General features: G+C 51.1%; 1 protein-coding gene across 1 annotated transcript in view; it reads left to right on the forward strand.

Annotated features, from left to right (window-relative positions):
• BTBD16 (BTB domain containing 16) overlaps nucleotides 3,338–16,715 on the forward strand; it is a 55,924-nt gene continuing 42,546 nt past the window's right edge. Inside the window, exons 1-4 of the mRNA XM_021073716.1 lie at nucleotides 3,338–3,349; nucleotides 4,172–4,320; nucleotides 10,515–10,588; nucleotides 13,323–13,466. Of these exons, the coding sequence (XP_020929375.1) occupies nucleotides 3,338–3,349; nucleotides 4,172–4,320; nucleotides 10,515–10,588; nucleotides 13,323–13,466 (379 nt within the window). The remainder of the gene's footprint in view (nucleotides 3,350–4,171; nucleotides 4,321–10,514; nucleotides 10,589–13,322; nucleotides 13,467–16,715) is intronic.

Below are 16,715 nucleotides of genomic sequence, written 5' to 3' on the forward strand. Positions count from 1 at the left end.
CGTGTGAAGGCCCTCAGGTCTTAATGAGCAGCACTGACTCCAGGCCCCTAGTCCTGTGGCTGGGATTCCCGTGAGAGCCCTGGGCTGGAGGTCCAGGGCTTCGATGGGCAGGGTTCCATGGCGTGAGAGAGGTGTCCCACCTCCCTCTTTCACAGGCTGTGCAGACCACATCACTGAGGACACTGCCAGATTCCACCTTGGTCCCCAGAATGAAGGCTCTTGGCTCTGTCCCCAACTTAGACAATTCTTAGTTCCCAGAGACAGTAGCTTAAAAATCAGCTGCCAGCAAAACAGGTCATCAGGCATAGTTTTCTATAACATCAGACACTCCAGATTTTATGTGAATGTTTGTCTAAACATTTCTGGAAAAGGAGCACCCCAGAAGGCCAAGGCTGGGAGGGACTGAAGAAACTTCTAGTCCCATCTGATTTTACAGATGAGGCTGGAGGATTTGGGGGTTGATTCTCTCTGAGGCCCAGTTACCCCAGATGCTGTAAGGAAGCACAGGGCTTCATGGAAGCAGGAACAGCACTGTTCCCCTGAGGAGGGAGGCCCAGAGGAGGTGCACGGCACCCCAGGTGGTCTCTGTCAGACCCCATCCCTCCCCAAGCCCCCAGCCTATGCTCAGACTGAGCCCAGACAGGAAGTGCTCAGAACCTTCCCTGATGTTGCCATGGTGACCACAAAGCCCTGAGGAAACCACAGAGGAGGACCTGGCCACAGAAACAAGCCAGCCCCACATGTCACGAGCGCTCTGAGGATTCAGCCTCTGAAGGCGAGGAGCCCCCAACTCTCCTGTAAGTCAAAGACCCATGTAATGAGGGCGCCTCTGTTCCTCTAGCTCCCCCCATAAGCACACCTGAGGTGGGCAGCGGAGCTTCCGACCCAAGTACAGCTGGTAATCGCATCCATGAGAGACACAGAGGGCACCCCCTAGTGACAGGCACTGCCTGGACCTGGTTCCATCCAATCAGTTGGCACAGAGGGGCTTCAGGGGGTCTGGGCTGGGAAACAGGAGGGACCTGGGAGCTGAGGTCACCATCACACATAGCTGCCACCACTCAGAGTGACCCAAGAACAGACCCTCGAAACGCTTCAAGGGACATTTTCCCTGGTATGATTGAAAAAAAGAAAAAATAACACGTCCAGGCCATCGAGCTAGCCCTGGATGTCAAGTCAGCTAGGAAGGCTCCTGGGCATCAAGCAGGAGCTTGGGTACCACAGAGCAAACCCCATCCTCTGTCTCTCAAGCTGGTGCAAAGTGGTCCTGCTTCGGCCTGGGCAGGCAGGAGGTGACACTGGTGTTTGCACCTGAGTCCCTGAGCTGCTTCCTGGCCTTCCCCGAAGAGAGTTCTCCAGTTTTTCCTTTGATTCTGAAAGTGCCCTCCTTTCCTCACCATCCTTCCAGTAAACCCCACCTCCCTCAAACTCCATCATTTTCTGACATTCCATTAAGTTACTTTCTGAGGCTTGCAACCAAGCTGCCCTAAATATAATCAGAGACACCTGGAAAGTCCTGTCCCCTTTCATGGCCTCAAAGCTAAGGTGACATAAGTGCCCTGTGCTCCAGGACAGCCCTGACTGACACCTGCTCTCTAGGCCTAATTCTTTTTTTGGCCATACCCATAGCATGTGGAAGTTCCCGGGCCAGGGATTGAACCTTTGCCACAGCAGCAACCTGGGCTGCTGCCGTGACAATGCCAGATCCTTAACCCACTGCATCACAAGGGAGCTCCCAGGCCTAATTATTAATGTCACACCTTTTAGTTTCCTGATTGGAATGACAAAATATATGATCAGGCTGTCTATTGGCTCTTTTGGTTCCTATCGCCTTGGTAAATTCGTGGAGAACTAGAGAATTGTGGGTTATTGCTTTATTTGAGAATCATGAGTTTTTCTTTATTTGAGCCATTTTTCCCAGCACAATGGCAGAGACTGTCTTTCTACTAATGTGCTTTTAAACATTAGGTTTTCACCTGATTTGAAATCCACACTTACTCATTATTACTTTTGTGGCAAAGGATAGATTCTTTGGGCCAAATTCTTCCATAATCTTTTGACGAGACCCTTTGGAAATATTTTGAAGATTTAAAATGTACCTCCTTCAATTTCCAGGTGCTTCTTCCCCCTTGCGTAATCTCCACCGTCCTTCATGAAAATGCTGAATCCAGTAAGTCAGAATCACAGGAGGGCAGGCAAGGGGGAGGGGCAGAAGCACCCGGTGACTGTTGTACTGATGGGTTTCCCCAGGGGGATGGATGGGTCCTACGCCCCTGAGAACCTCCAGCTTCACTGGCTGACTCTGCCGGCAGGAGTGTCCTGAAGCCCTGCTGTCAGGGCCCCTCGTTCTCGCATCACACTTTGGCAGGGCAGTACCTAGATTCGGAGTCCATGGCTTTCAATCACCCACCATATTCCAGAGACTATACTAAGTGATGGTTCCCGAACTTTATCATTTTATCCTCATCTTCATCCCTATCTTCATCCTCATTTTCACCATCACTGCAGTTATTTCCATCTTACATTTAAGGACCAATAGGCTCAAAAGGTTGAATGCTTTACCCGAGGTCACACAACTGGTTCGTGGTGAAAACAAGATTTGAACACAGAAACTCCACCACGTGGCCCCTGGTCTCCCAGCCACCCTGCCAGTGACTAGCGTGGCTCAGGATCAGTCAACCCCATTCCTATGGGTCTCTCACGGTGCACTTTTCCTGGCCAGGTTTCCTTGAACCACCCACATCTGAGGTTTATATCCATACTGGATGTTTCTTTAAGGAAAGTGCTGAAGCCCAGGATCTCAAGAAAATGTCTAAGGAAAAGTCCCTGCCCAGTAAACCAGTGCTTCCTGGCCTAGGTTTATACCCAAATAATTTAAAACAGGTGTTTAGATGGAAACTTGACAAGAATGTTCATAGCGTCACTATTCACAGCAGCCAAAAAATTGTAGCCACCCAAGTATTTCTCAGCTGATGGATGGATAAAGAAAATGTGGTCTCGTCTATCTATATATTCTTTTCAGCCATGGAAAGAATGAAATTCCGACACGTGCTACAACATGGATGAATCTTAAAAACATTATGCAAAATGAAAGAAACCAGTCATAAAAGCCCTCTATTGCCTAAGTCAATTTACATAAAACATCCAGAATAGGCAACTCCATAGAGACAAAACACAGATAAGTGGTTTCCAGAAAGAGGGGGCAGGGAAATTGGAAGCGATGGTTTCATGGGTACAGGGTTTCCTTTTGGGGTGATGAAAATGTTCTGAGACAGAGGGTTACAACGGCCGTGCAACGTCGTAAATGTACTAAGTGCCACTAATTGTACACGATAAAATGGATAAAAGGGTGAGTTTTATGTTTTGCGTATTTTACCATAGTTGAAAAAGAGGCAGTCCCTGTCCCAAATGACCTCAGTTTGATAGCTTTCTGAATCACATGTTGGGATAAGCATGTTTCAAATTCTTCTTCTTCTTCTTCCTCTTCCTCTTCCTCTTCCTCTTCTTCTTCTTCTTCTTCTTCCCCTCCTCCTCCTCCCCCTCCCCCTCCCCCTTCCCCTTCCCCTTCTTTCTTCTTCTTCTTCCTCTTCTTTTGGCTTTTTAGGGCCACACCTGCGGTATATGGAGGTTCCCAGGCTAGGGGTTGAATCAGAGCTGCAGCGGCCAGCCTACACCACAGCCACAGCAACATAGGATCGGAGCCTCATCTGCGACCTACACCACAGCTCACAGCAATGCCGGATCTTTCAGGCGCTGAGCAAGGCCAGGGATCCAGCGTGCACCCGCATGGATCCTAGTCAGATCCGTTACCGCTGGGCCATGATGGGAAGGCCACTTTTCAGTTTCCCGAAGCTCAACCCGGCATCTGCTTGTGGGTTCTTTAGAGCTACCTGCAGAGAAACAGTCTTTCTCCCTGATCTTTCCCCTCCAGTGCCCCTTCCTAGATGCGGAAGTCCACACTGTTTTGTGGCTTGAAGCCCTCCATCTCTTCCATCTCCTGAATATAGGTATTTGCCTTGAGAAGATGCTCTAGAGACATACTGGTCATATTTCAAAATTAACCAGCCTTTTAAAATTTCTCCTGATTTCCCTTCTGCTGTACAATTTGGCAAACCTGGTATTTAAGAGCCATTTTAAAAAGATGCTCTCTCTTTCTTGGCTTCCCAAGCAGCACAAACCTCGGCTGGAACGCCAGATTGTTGGCTCAACCAACCGGTGGCGTTTCCCCCAAGAGCCTTTCTCGGGGGACTTGCTGGCACGTTCCCAGATGTGCAAGGCTGTCAACACAGACTTTGATGAAGTTCTGAAGCACCCAGACAGGTAGGGCAATCAAGGCCCCCGGTCAGGACGCCCATCCGGGTGAGTTGCTCTGCCGGGAAGGGCCCCGAGGTTGGGCCACTCTGATTGGGCAGACGGGTTGTCCCAGGCATTTGCAAGGAGGGATGCCTTTTGAGGACTACCCCTTTGGGACAGACAGGGTCAGGGTCAGGGTGACAACTTCCTCTGAGAAGTCTTTGGGAGGTGATAAAAGTCCAGAGGGATTGAGAATGTTTTTTTCTGGATTTTTCCTTTTGTATTGGGAATTTGGGGCCCTAATAGAATTCTAAATTTATCAACTGATTTGTTGACACAGTGAGATGGTGCACTCAAGGTTTAAACCCCCTCCCGCAAATGTACGTGTCTACCCAGCGAGGGGAGAAGGGGGTACCCACTCACCCCAAAAGTATGGCTGGCTTAGAGCATCACTTCTCCAGGTTATGAGTTCTTTCTTGCCTCTCCTGGGGATGCAGAGCCGGACCCCACTGCAGAAGGAGCGCTTCACATCCGGCCCTTTGGAGCTGCCTGGATGTCACGGCTTCCCTGGGCTGGCAGCAGCACCTGCCTGTGAGCGCTCAGGTCCATCTTCCTGAGCGAGGGCTGTGCCCTGAGCAGCACCAGGCACAGAAGAGCTCTTGGCTCTACATTTGCTGAACGAGTAGCCACATCTTCTTTCTAGACTCACTGGCCATCCCTGCCCCACTGCCTCCTACCCCACAGACAACAATATTACACATGTGTGAATAAACCCAAACCCAGCCAGATTTGGGCTCTAAATTCCCTGATGACCCTAGCTTAGAAAAAATTTGAGCACCGTGGGGTTTTTTATTCTTTTTCTTTCTTTCTTTCTTTTCTTTTGGCTTTTTAGGGCTACACCCGATGTATATAGATTGGCTAGGGGTCCAATCAGAGCTATAGCTGCCAGCCTACGCCACAGCCACAGTCACACGGGATCCGAGCCAATGCTGCAACCTACACCACAGCTCACAGCAATGCCAGATCCTTAACCCACCGATCTAGGCTGGGAATTGAACCTGTGTCCTCAAGGACACGAGTCGGATTTGTTTCCGCTGTGCCACAAGGGGAACTCTTTCACTCTTTTTTTTTTTTTTTTCCCCTCTGAGGGTTGTTATTTTTGACATTGGCTACTCAGAGCCTTAAGCAATTTTGAATTTATTTTAGATTTTGTTTGGTTAGAGCCCTGAAGACTTAGAGTTCTTGCCAAAGTTCATTGCGTTCCTTAGCGCCGGGGCCAGGCTGGGCAGCAGGCACTGGAGCTGGGCCTGGGAATATAGGCAAATTGATCCAGAAACCTGAGGAGGGTGGCTGGGCAGCAGGTAGAGACTTCAGGACTTGGTTGGTGGAGTTGCTGAACTAAGCTGCGGTGGTGGCCTGGGGCTGATGGCTGTTGTGCTGGGCTTTAGGACTATGCAAAGCACTCTGTCTGACAGGCCTCTCCTCCAATCACTCCCTCTGTGAATTTAAGCCACTGGCTTAATCTCTCTGAGCCTCCGTTTCATGTGACATGGTAAAAATAGCACCTCCCTTGAAGGGTCACTCCAAAGATTAAATCAGATTAAATGATTAGTGCTGTTGCTGGCAAATAGTAGATACTCAATAAATGGAGCTATTGTCTTTATAGCCTGATCAGCAGGGGTTTTTTTTGTTTGTTTGTTTTTATCTTTTATTTTTTATTTTTTATTTTTTTTAGGACTGCACTCGCGACATTTGGAGGTTCCCAGGCTAGGGGTTGAACTGGAGCTGCAGCTGCCAGCCTACACCACAGCCACAGCAATGTGGGATCTGAACTGTGTTTGCAACCTACACCACCGCTCATGACAACGCCAGATCCTTAGCCCACTGAGCAAGGCCAGGGATGGAACCCGCAACCTCATGGTTCCCAGTTGGATTCGTTTCTGCTGTGCCACGATGGGAACTCCCTCATCAGCAGTTTTAGTTATGGATCCTGGTAGTTTCATTTTGCAGAGTGTCAACCACGCACTCTGCCAGCCAACGACTCAATACCCAACTCAGCCTCTTAGCATCTTCTCCAGATCACCTTGCCTCCAACGCAGCAGATGCAGGGACAGGTATGGGCACTCTTTCCAGGAGCAGCTTTACAAATCTGCCTCTCTCCTTGGTGATGCTGGGAAGCTGAGAGTCAGGAGGCAGGCTGAGGGCAGGTCGATCACTCCTATACCAGTGGTCAGTCAACTCAGGCTTGGCTCATCTGGGCAGTTCATCTGCTCCCCAAGCCTTGCGTCCCCCTCCTGAGACCCTGGACCAGCCTGGGCATGTTCTCGTGGTGACAGCTGAGGCAAGAGGGCAAATCCAGTTGCACATGTGCTTTTCAAACCTTCACCCACATCATGTCTGCTAACATCCCATCAGCCAAGGCAAGTCACATGCCAAACTCAAAGTCAGGGGGCAGGAAATACACAGCTCGTCTTTTTGTCAGGAGATGCTTTGGAATCCTGTAGCAAAAGGTGTGGCCGTGGATCTCTGTGTGTGTGTGTGTGTGTGTGTGTGTGTGTGTGAATGTGTGTATATAATTGGGGCCATGGGTTCAGTCTATCACAGTATGGGAGAAACCAATTTTCTTTAATAAGTGAAAATTTTTATTTCCTTTATTTTCACTCTTGAGATTCATTTCATGGGATTGTGAGAAACATGAACTTAGAAAGCATGATAAAGGCTTTATTTCATTTGGTTTTTAAAAATAGCTTATTTATTTATTTATTTATTTTTGCTTTTTAGGGCTGCACCCATGGCATACGGAAGTTTCCAGGCTAGGGGGTGGAATTGGAGCTACGCCTGTCAGCCTACGCCACAGCCACAGCAACATGGGATCTGAGCCACATCTGAGACCTACACCATAGCTCACGGCAACGACGGATCCTGGACCCACTGAGCGAGGCCAGGGATTGAACCCGTATGCTCATGGAAACTAGTCAGATTAGTTTCCACTGTGTCACAACTGGAGCTCCAAGGTTTTATTTAATTTGGGCAACAAAGGACTTCTGGTAAATCTTCTGTACTTTCAGACATCAAGAAACTTTCAGATAACAAGGTTGATGGGAGGTGGGGGCTGGAATTGTACCTGCGACATGTACATACACCTGTGCCCAGAGCTCCCCACAGCTCTCTGTGCAGCCAGGACCAGCAAGTCCGCTCTTGCTGTTGATGCTGTTATTCTTGTTTCTCCCACTTGGGGGCGCTGTTGGCTTTGACAAGAGCTGGACCACTCTATTTTGCCAGTTCCTTAAGGGTCACTGGTGGTGGAGTTAAACTAGCTCCCAGCTTCCCATTTATTGCAGATGTGTAATTGTGCCTCTCAAAGGTCTATGCCCTGGGTTCTGCCCAGCTGGCTAGTATTTCTGGTTGTGTCTGTGGGTTTCCATGACGCAGTGAGCTTTTGGCTCCATAACTCAGAGATGCTACCCAGAAGCCTCAGGTTCCTGGTCCCTGTCACGCTTCCTTCCACTGAGACGAGGGTGTGGAATGTGGGGAGAAGGGCCCTGAGAGATAAGGAAATGCTACCCTCCTCCCAAACAACCTAATCTTTTCGTGCCTGAGTCTCCTTCTCTGCAAATTGGGGGTGCTGTCTAGCAGGGTTGCCTTGAGAATTATATGACGTCATTCCTGTTGGGAGCTTAGAACAGTGCCTGGCATGTAAACACCCAATTAGCACGTGTCACGCAGTGTCCCTGGGGGCCTTTGGCTTGTGTGGACACAGCTAAGATCTGAACCCTGAGATCCAGGATGGGATGGGGGGTGAGGCTCAGGAAGAACCACTCCCACTGAGACTGTAGGGGGCTTGGGCACTGGGAAAGGGTGACCCCGCCCCATGTTTCCCCCCATTCTAACTTCAATGCCAAGTCCACCGTGAGGGTGGGAGGAGGTCGTGCTAAAAGGTAAGGGTGTAAAGAAGGGCCCCCTAGATCTTTATCAGAGGGCGGTTCTGGGACAGCTGGGACCAGAGGCCCAGGATCCCTGATGCAGAGCCGACGTTAACTGGTTTGCTCAGGCCCAGGTGTCCCAGGCATGTGTTTTATTTCCCCCGGTGGCTGCCACGTGGCTCTCATTTCCCTCTTACAGAGGAAAGCACTGAGACCCGGCCTCGAGCCCAAGGTCTGCAGGACCTTCCCAGTAAATGAGATTGGAGTTTTGCATGTCGAAGGTATTGAGTTAAAAGCCCTTTGGATGGTCCCCGGCAGGAAGCCCACCTGTCCATGAGAAACAGGGCATTTCCCCCTTTCTCGTGCTGTTTCTCCATCATGGGAGTGAACCCCAGACTAACGGTGGGTTCCTGCCATCCCCACTCCGCCCCGGGCCATTTAGTCCCAAAGACCGAAGAGCACAACCCACAGGTGCCCTGTGTTCCATGAACTTTTCCACTGGTCCTAAAACAAACCTCAGCTTTTGGGAGCGGCAGAGCCTGCATGAGAAATGGTATGTCTTGGCAAGCAGCCAGGACACCAGGAAAAGGCGGTGTGGTTGCCTGGCATCTCCTGGCCTCACCGATGACAGAGATGTTTGGGAGGGTCGTTGAGTTTTTGACCATTGCCCCATAGTTTCCAAAGTCTGTTGCTCCATTTTGAGATCACAGTCTGAACTCCTGACCTTGGGCAGCTCTTCCCAGATGTGTGACCCAAGTCATCAGGGGGACTGGTCTGGCTTGGGTCAGGTCCACTGCTCCTGTTGGGTAAACAACTCCAGCTCCCACTGGCTTCCCAAGGCTGAGTCACTTGTAGCCACCATCTGTGCTTGGAAAGAAGAGCCTGTGGTCAATATTATTCTGGACACACGCTCCCCCGCCCAAGCCCTCCTGCACACATGCTGGCCCCTAAAGCCTTCCGGCATCACTGGAAAATAGCATATGGCAAAGGTGACACTGGCTGGATGTGGTCAAGTGTCCCTTGGCTGGTTGGCTTTCTTGGGATGACCATCTTTAAGTTGTGCAAATGTGACTCCAACTTGGTTTCACTTCCTTGCTCATCGGGATGAGTGCAGTGTTTATGGGAAAGCGTCGTATCTTTGTCATCATTGAACCATTGATGTTGATGGGGCACATGCACAAAGGCTGCGCTTGGGGGTTGCAGTGGTACCTAAACATGTCTCCTTGTGGGATGCAGAGCCTAGTGCAGAGGGTGCTTGAGTAAACAGGCCACCAGAAGACCCTGTGGAAGGAGCGTTAATGGGGTAAGCCCAGGGTGGGCAGCAGGGAGGGAAACACAACGAAGCTTTCTGGAAGGAGGAGGAGCTGATCGAGTGAAAAGGTGAGGAGGAGAGCACTTTGGACAAAGGGAGCTGTGTGTCCAGGAGGGTTCAGGCTGTCGAGAAGGGATGAGACTGCAGAGATAAGCCGGGGCTCGTTAACCACGAGAGGAGGCTGCTCTTTCTGCCCAGGAGCCCTGGGGAGACCCCGGAGGACGTTCTGCAGGAGAGAGGAAGGACAAGACTTGCATTTCTGATGGTTCCACAGGCTGCAGTGAGGGATATGCATCCAAGGGGCCCTCGCTGGAGGCTGGGAGACCGGCAGTGATGGCAGAGAGAATGGTGGTTTGGACAGAGGTCATAGCCATGAGGTCAAGGATTCACCTAAGCAGAGAGGGATGGATCCAAAAGACATCTCATCAGACCTGAGCAAGGGATCTGATGTGACAGCATTCGGGATGCTGGCCTGGGCACCTGGAGGCTGGTGGTGCCATTTCTTGGCAGAGGATTGGGTTCGGTTCAGGGTTGGTTCTGAGTTTAGTTTATGGACCCCTTGAGACTGGGGCAGGCATGACCCTAAACAGAAGCATTGCTGAGTTGACTTCCAGACATACCCAGAGCCCTCTCTTTCTCCAGCAGGTGTTTATTGAGTACCTATTTTACGCTAGATGTTGATTTAGACACGCACCCAAAGAGGTGTCATTCAGGCAGCCAGATGCAGCCCCAAATACCCCCTTGCTAAGATCTACCCAAAAAGCTGGAAACAGGAGTTGACATTTTGAGCTGGTCATCAGACAGACCTTACAGTTTGTCAAATTGGCAGACACATGGAGACCTAAGGAAAGTGTTCCCAAGGGAGGAATAGGATAAGATTGATTCATGGATGCTTTAGCAAGGCTTACACTGCACTAATACAAGTTGCTGTTACAGAAGAAGGTCCGTATTAATGCCTGGATTTGTTGTTTGTGTTTTTTCTTGAGGTTATGCATTTCACAATTTCAGAAAAATTTCCCAAAGAATTTGAAGAGTGAAACCATCCAAAGTGGGGAGGCAGGTAAGTTGTTGTCACCGGGGGGGGGTTCAGTCAGAATATTGTTGACTTCAGGGGTGTCTTATGGTCCTTGTGGAGGGAAGTCAATGGCCCGGTCACTAGTCTGCAAGTTTCTGTTCCTGCCCGCTGCCTGTGTCATTGGTGCCTATCTTTCTCAAAGGCACAGTGAATGAGACCAGGCTCGGCAAACACATTTTCATAAGCTAATAGCCACGATGTATACACACCTGACAATGTAAATGAATAGGCTTTGGATTAGAAGACTAAGCGAAGCCCATCGAGCCTGAGGCAGCTGTTCTGCGTCCCTCTAGGCTCTACGCAGTCGTGACTCGAATGTCCATATCTGCTTTTCTCCAAGAACGCTTATTTGCAGTGGGATCAAGGATCAGACCAGCTCAGTCCCGCTGGGAAAGGCTCACTGAGCCCCATGAGGAGCCTGGACAGGTCAGCTCCTTGATGGAGCTTTTTTTTTTTTTTTTTCTCTTTAGGGCCACACGTGTGAAATATGGACGTTCCCAGGCTAAGGGTGGAGTCAGAGCTTTAGCTGCCAGCCTACACCACAGCCACAGCAATGCCAGATCTGAGCCACACCTGTGACCTACACCACAGCTCACGGGAATGCCGGATCCTTAACCTACGGAGTGAGGCCAGGGATCATACCTGCATCTTCATGGATGCTAAATGGTTCTTACCCTGGTGAGCCATGACAGGAACTCCTTGATGGAGCTTTTATAGATAAACTCCACCCCACAGTGTGGCTGCCTGAGGTCAGAGCCAGCCTCCTTCCCCAGGGGAGGCTAATCGATTTTTTTCTCTCCTGTTGACTCTGGTTGATGGTGGGGGTGGAGGGGAGGGGAGAATGAGGCTGCCTGCAGGTGCAGGAGCAAGGGTTCTGGGATTGGTTGTGATATCTGCCCTGCACTGCCATCCTGAAAGCAGATGTGGGGGAAGGGGGGGCAAACGTTAGCCCCAGTTCTGCTCCTGCCTCAAATCACCTTTACGGGGCAAGATTCCTGCTAATCTGGCCCAGCACGATTGTCAACTGAGGTGACCCAAGATTTGAGATGAAAACTCAGGTTCTGAGCCCCCAGCGCCAAACGAGAACATAAAATTGGGGAGTAACAATAGTAGCAACAGGAGAAAACTGGCTCCCGAAGGCACACAGTCAGGACCGCAGGCAAAGCCAAGAAACACAGGGATGGGGCGAGTGAACCTTAAGGTCCTGTCTGGCACTGGGATTTGGGGGTTTGGGGGATCACCCTGAGCTTGATTCCCTTCCCCTCAGCCCCGTGCTAACGCGGGAGGCCGGCCTGCAGAGCCCCTCACCCACAGCCCCTTGTGTCTCAGCTGCCTGGCATTCTTGGATCCTCCGTCTGCCTTCCTGGCCAAGTCATTGTGGGTTTTTTTGTTTGTTTGTTTTGTTGTTGTTGTTTTTGTTTTTGCCTTTTTTTTTTTTTTTTTTGTCTTTTGTCTTTTTAGGGCCGCTCCCACGGCCTATGGAGGTTCCCAGGCTAGGGGTCTAATCGGAGCTGCAGCCTCTGGCCTACACCAGAGACACAGCAACGCGGGATCTGAGCCGAGTCTGCAACCTACACCACAGCGCACAGCACTGCCGGATCCTTAACCCACTGAGCGAGGCCAGGGATCCAATCCGAAACCTCATGGTTCCTAGTCGGATTCGTTTCCACTGCGCCACAATGGGAACTCCTTTTTTATTTTGTTAATGGCCATACCATTGGCATATGCAAGTTCCCGGGCCAGAGACTGAATCCGAGCCACAGCTGTGGCAATGCCTGATCTTTAACCCTCTGCACCGGGCAGGGATCGAACGGATGCCTGACCAGCTACCCCAGCGGCTGCAGTCACTGCACCGCAGCAGGAACTCCCCAAGTTGTCTTCTTCTTTGCTTTTTTAAATCAGCTGTGCCATCCCTGGGTGAGATGTCCCCCGCCCCCCATTAAGCCCTTTACAGTTTGCAAAGAGCCTTCGTGTGGGAATTCCACTTGATGCCTATGAGCTGGGCTTTCTGATGACCCCCATTCCCTGAGGACAGGGATGCTGACAGAACTCTCCTCCCTGGGGATCAGAGGCCCTCTGCTTCCTGGCCTTTCTGTAGGATGCTGATGCCTTCCAAGTGGGTACTAATTAGGCACTAACAGCCCAGTACAGTTGTGCTCCTCATGGGATGTTGGGCAATGTCTGGAGGCATTTTTCCCATGACTCTGGGGTGGGGCCCGTGCCACTGGCGTCGGGGCAGGGGGGCAGAGGCCAGGGATGCCGCTGAACATCCTACAGTGACAGGACCCCACCCCGCTACACAGAGAGAATTATCTGGCCCCAACTATGGGCCGTGCTGAGACGGAGGCACATGAGTAGGGGAGGCCAGAGGAGGCCCCCCCAAGGGTGTCCCAACCAGCACCCCTTCCCCACGACGCCTTGTCAGTCCCCAAGCGGGATGGAGGGCTGCTATGTGCCTCTGCTGGTTGGCAGCTCTTGTGGATATTTATCTTTTCTAAGTCATCTCGCAAGCCTGCCCATTGTATCCCCCTGGGAGCCAGTAAGCTCCCCGGAGCTGACACTGTCACCTTTGTCACATCGTTCCTGAAAGGCCTAAGTCGCCTGCCCACGCGTCTGCCCAATAACGGGACCTGACAGAGAGGATGCAGGAGAGCGGGTGGAAGCATCCCAGGTCGGGGTGTCGGGAAATCCTTTGCTCAGCGTGGCTTCCTCTCCTCAGATGTGATTCTCGAGTGCCTTGGCTTCAAATGGGAACTCCATCAGCCCCAGCTTTTTCAGTCTGAGACCTTGACCAAACTTTACCTGATGGCCCTGGCCCGGGGTAACCTCGACCCCGAGCAGGAGCTGAAGAGGCTTCTGCAAGGTACGTTCTCACCCAGAGTGGGAGCCTCAGGGGCCCTCTGGTTACAAATACCGCAGCTCGGCGTTTGGTTATGTTTGGGGTCCAAGGACAGTCTGGCAGTGAAGGGCAAGCCACACGGTGTGACCTCAACACAGGATTTAACTGCAGTCTCCTCGGCTGTAAGATGGGGATAATGGGTCTTACTGTGTTTTGCTGCAGAGGAGGTGATAGGCATGCAGTTTAGGAAGAAAGCCTGGCGCATAGTGAGCACTCAGTAAATTCTCATAGTGGCCAGGTGTTATCCAGCAGCTATGAAGCAGGCTCTCCTCACTTTTTAAAAAAATTTTTATTTTTTAAATTGTATTTATTTATTTATTTTTGTCCTTTGTCTTTCAAGGGCCGCACCTGTGGCATATGTAGGTTCCCGCGCTAGGGATCAAATCAGAACTGTAGCCGCCGGCCTACACCAGAGCCACTGCAACATCAGATCCGAGCCGCATCTGCGACCTACACCACAGCTCACGGCCACGCCGGATCCTTCACCCACTGAGCAGGGCCAGGGATGGAACCCGCAACCTCATGGTTCCTAGTTGGATTTGTTTCCTCTGCGCCATGATGGGAATGCCCTTACTTTTTTTAAAAAAATTATAGTTGATTTACAGTGTAATGCCCATTTCTGCTGTACAGCAAAGTGACCCGGTCATACATAGCATATATCAATTTATTTTTATATATGTTTATATATATAATATTTATGAAAGTACGAATGTATATGTACACACCCAGATTCCTATATATGTACAAATATGGCCCCATTCCTTGCTTATATTATCTTCCATCATGGTCTAGCCAAGAAACTGGATACAGTTCCCTGTGTCTCCTTATTTCTCTGAGATGAGAAAGCGGGTTGTTTTGAATCTTCCGATGGGCTTTCTAGAAAGAAGGCATAGTTCTCACATCTGTGGCTTGTTTGGCCCTAAGTATGCTGGTTGGAAATTCCCAAGCATACATCAATTTTATTTTTTCTTTTCCTTTCCTTTTTCTTTTCCTAACCCTGCCTCATACCCCAAGGGATTGAGGTCACTTCTCTCTTTTTCTCCTTTTTAAATCCTAATAATCCGCAGTCCCCCCCTTATCGGTCCCATAAGCTCCTGTCCTGAGGCCTTGCCAACATTTTCCTGGGTAATAGATTTTCTTCCCTCCTTCCCTGACCTGACAGCTCATAAGCAGGTGCCGTGGAAAATTCAAGGCCTCCAGAGCAGCCAGCCTGCCAATCAGGATGGGATTGCATTTCCAGGATGTGGCCACACAGCCCTGATATTCCAGAGCCAGGGAGGCTGCCGGAGCCCCCAGTCACTGCCCTGCCCTGAGCCTGAGGGAGGGCCTGGCTGCCTGCCGGAATCTTCCCGCCACAGAGCCTCTGACTCAGCCCTTCCCGGCCGAGCTGGGAGCTGGGAGCAGGTTGCAGCCACCCCGTGGGACCTTAACGAGCTTCGCACTTACTCATGATCCTCTTGGCTCTCTGAGCATTTGTCCCAGGCTCCCCACGGGTGGGACCAAGCTCTTTCTCCCATGTTCCCTGTGCTCAGGTCAGAACTCTCCCTAGGGAACCAAGGGGAGGCCATGGAGGTCCAGTGGGTATACTGAAAATCAAGAGAATCTGGAAGGGAAAAGTGGAGTTATCGTTAATGTCACTGACACGTCTAGACTGGATGGTCTCCCTTAAAAGATTTGGCCCTATGGAGTTCCCGTTGTGGCGCAGTGGTTAACGAGACCAACTAGGAACCATGAGGTGGCGGGTTCCATCCCCGGCCTTGCTCAGTGGGTTGGGGATCTGGCGTTGCCATGAGCTGTGGTGTAGGTCGCAGACGAGGCTCGGATCTGGCGTTGCTGTGGCTGTGGCTGGCAGCAACAACTCCGATTCGACCCCTAGCCGGGGAACCTCCATATGCTGCAGAAAGCAGCCCTAGAAAAGGCAAAAAGACAAAAAAAAAAAAAAAAAAGATTTGGCCTTACTAAGATAACTGCTGGCAGTGGGGCCTGATTGGGGGATATCAGGGCAGGTGCAGAGATGAAACCTCAGAGCCCGGACTGTCACAACTTCCCACGGTCTCCCTGCAAGCACCACCAACTGCATCAGGCCCCAGGACTCCAAGATTTTCAGTGGGCACAGTTCCTGTCATGGCGCAGCTGAAACGAATCCAACTAGAAACCATGAGGTTGCAGGTTCGATCCCTGGCCTCACTCAGTGGGTTAAGGATCCAGCGTTGCCCTGAGCTGTAGTGTAGGTCACAAATGTGACTTGGAACCCGAGTTGCTCTGGCTGTGGCGTAGGCCGGTGGCTACAGCTCCGATTCAACCCCTAGCCAGGGAACCTCCATATGCGGAGGGTGCGGCCCTAAAAAGACAAAAGAAAAGATTTTCAGTGGGTACAGTCACAGCCCTTCACATGCCCTCAACGATGGTTTCTCGTTCCTTCTTCTGTGTTCTTGAGAACATCAGCGCTGCTGTCCCGGAGTTGGCAGCAGAGAACGTTTCCTGGGGTGGTGGGCTCTGGGGAGATGCAGCCCAGCTCGAGGCACCCTGTGCTGGCCACACGAGGCTGTCCCAGAGGCTCAAGTTCATTCCTCCCAGAGTCCAGGCTCGGCTGTCCTGAGCAGCACAGTTATTCTCCTTGAGAAAAACCAGGGAGGAATTGGCCCTCTTTTACCAAAAACAAAGTACTTGGCTTCGAGGGGAACCTCAGAAACATATGCTCAAATTATCACCTTCCTATCAGATTGTGAAGTTTTACTTATAAAAGCTACCTTCCGAAGGCTCTGGCCTAGCTGGTAATATTCCTTTCTTCCTTCACTGAGTGGTCAGCCCTTAACTTGAGCCAGGCCTTGGGCTAGGAACTTAATGCTGGGGGTGGGGTGGGGACGCGCCCACCCGAGATGATGACAAAGCATGAGAAATAGCTAGCGTGACACACAGTGATCCCAACTGTGCTGCCAGAATGCCTGCTGTGTCAGCCGCTCTTGTGCGTCCTCTTGTTTACTGTCCCCTGGGGCGATGGGGGAGTGACGGAATGGAGCCGGCAGTGGGAGGCTAGGCAGAGACCTAGGACAGAAAAATGCTCCAGAAGCAGGAACGGAGCCTGGCGCTTAGTAGGGTCTCCATAAATGGTCGGAATGAAAGCCTGAACAGAGCGGGGGGCCGTGTGCGTGGCAAGGGGGGGCTCCACGGCCCTGCTTGCCTGAGGAACACGGATCTTTAGTCTCCTTTTCC

The sequence above is a fragment of the Sus scrofa genome, chromosome 14 (assembly GCF_000003025.6).
Source record: "Sus scrofa isolate TJ Tabasco breed Duroc chromosome 14, Sscrofa11.1, whole genome shotgun sequence".
NCBI classification, from domain to species: Eukaryota; Metazoa; Chordata; class Mammalia; order Artiodactyla; family Suidae; genus Sus; species Sus scrofa.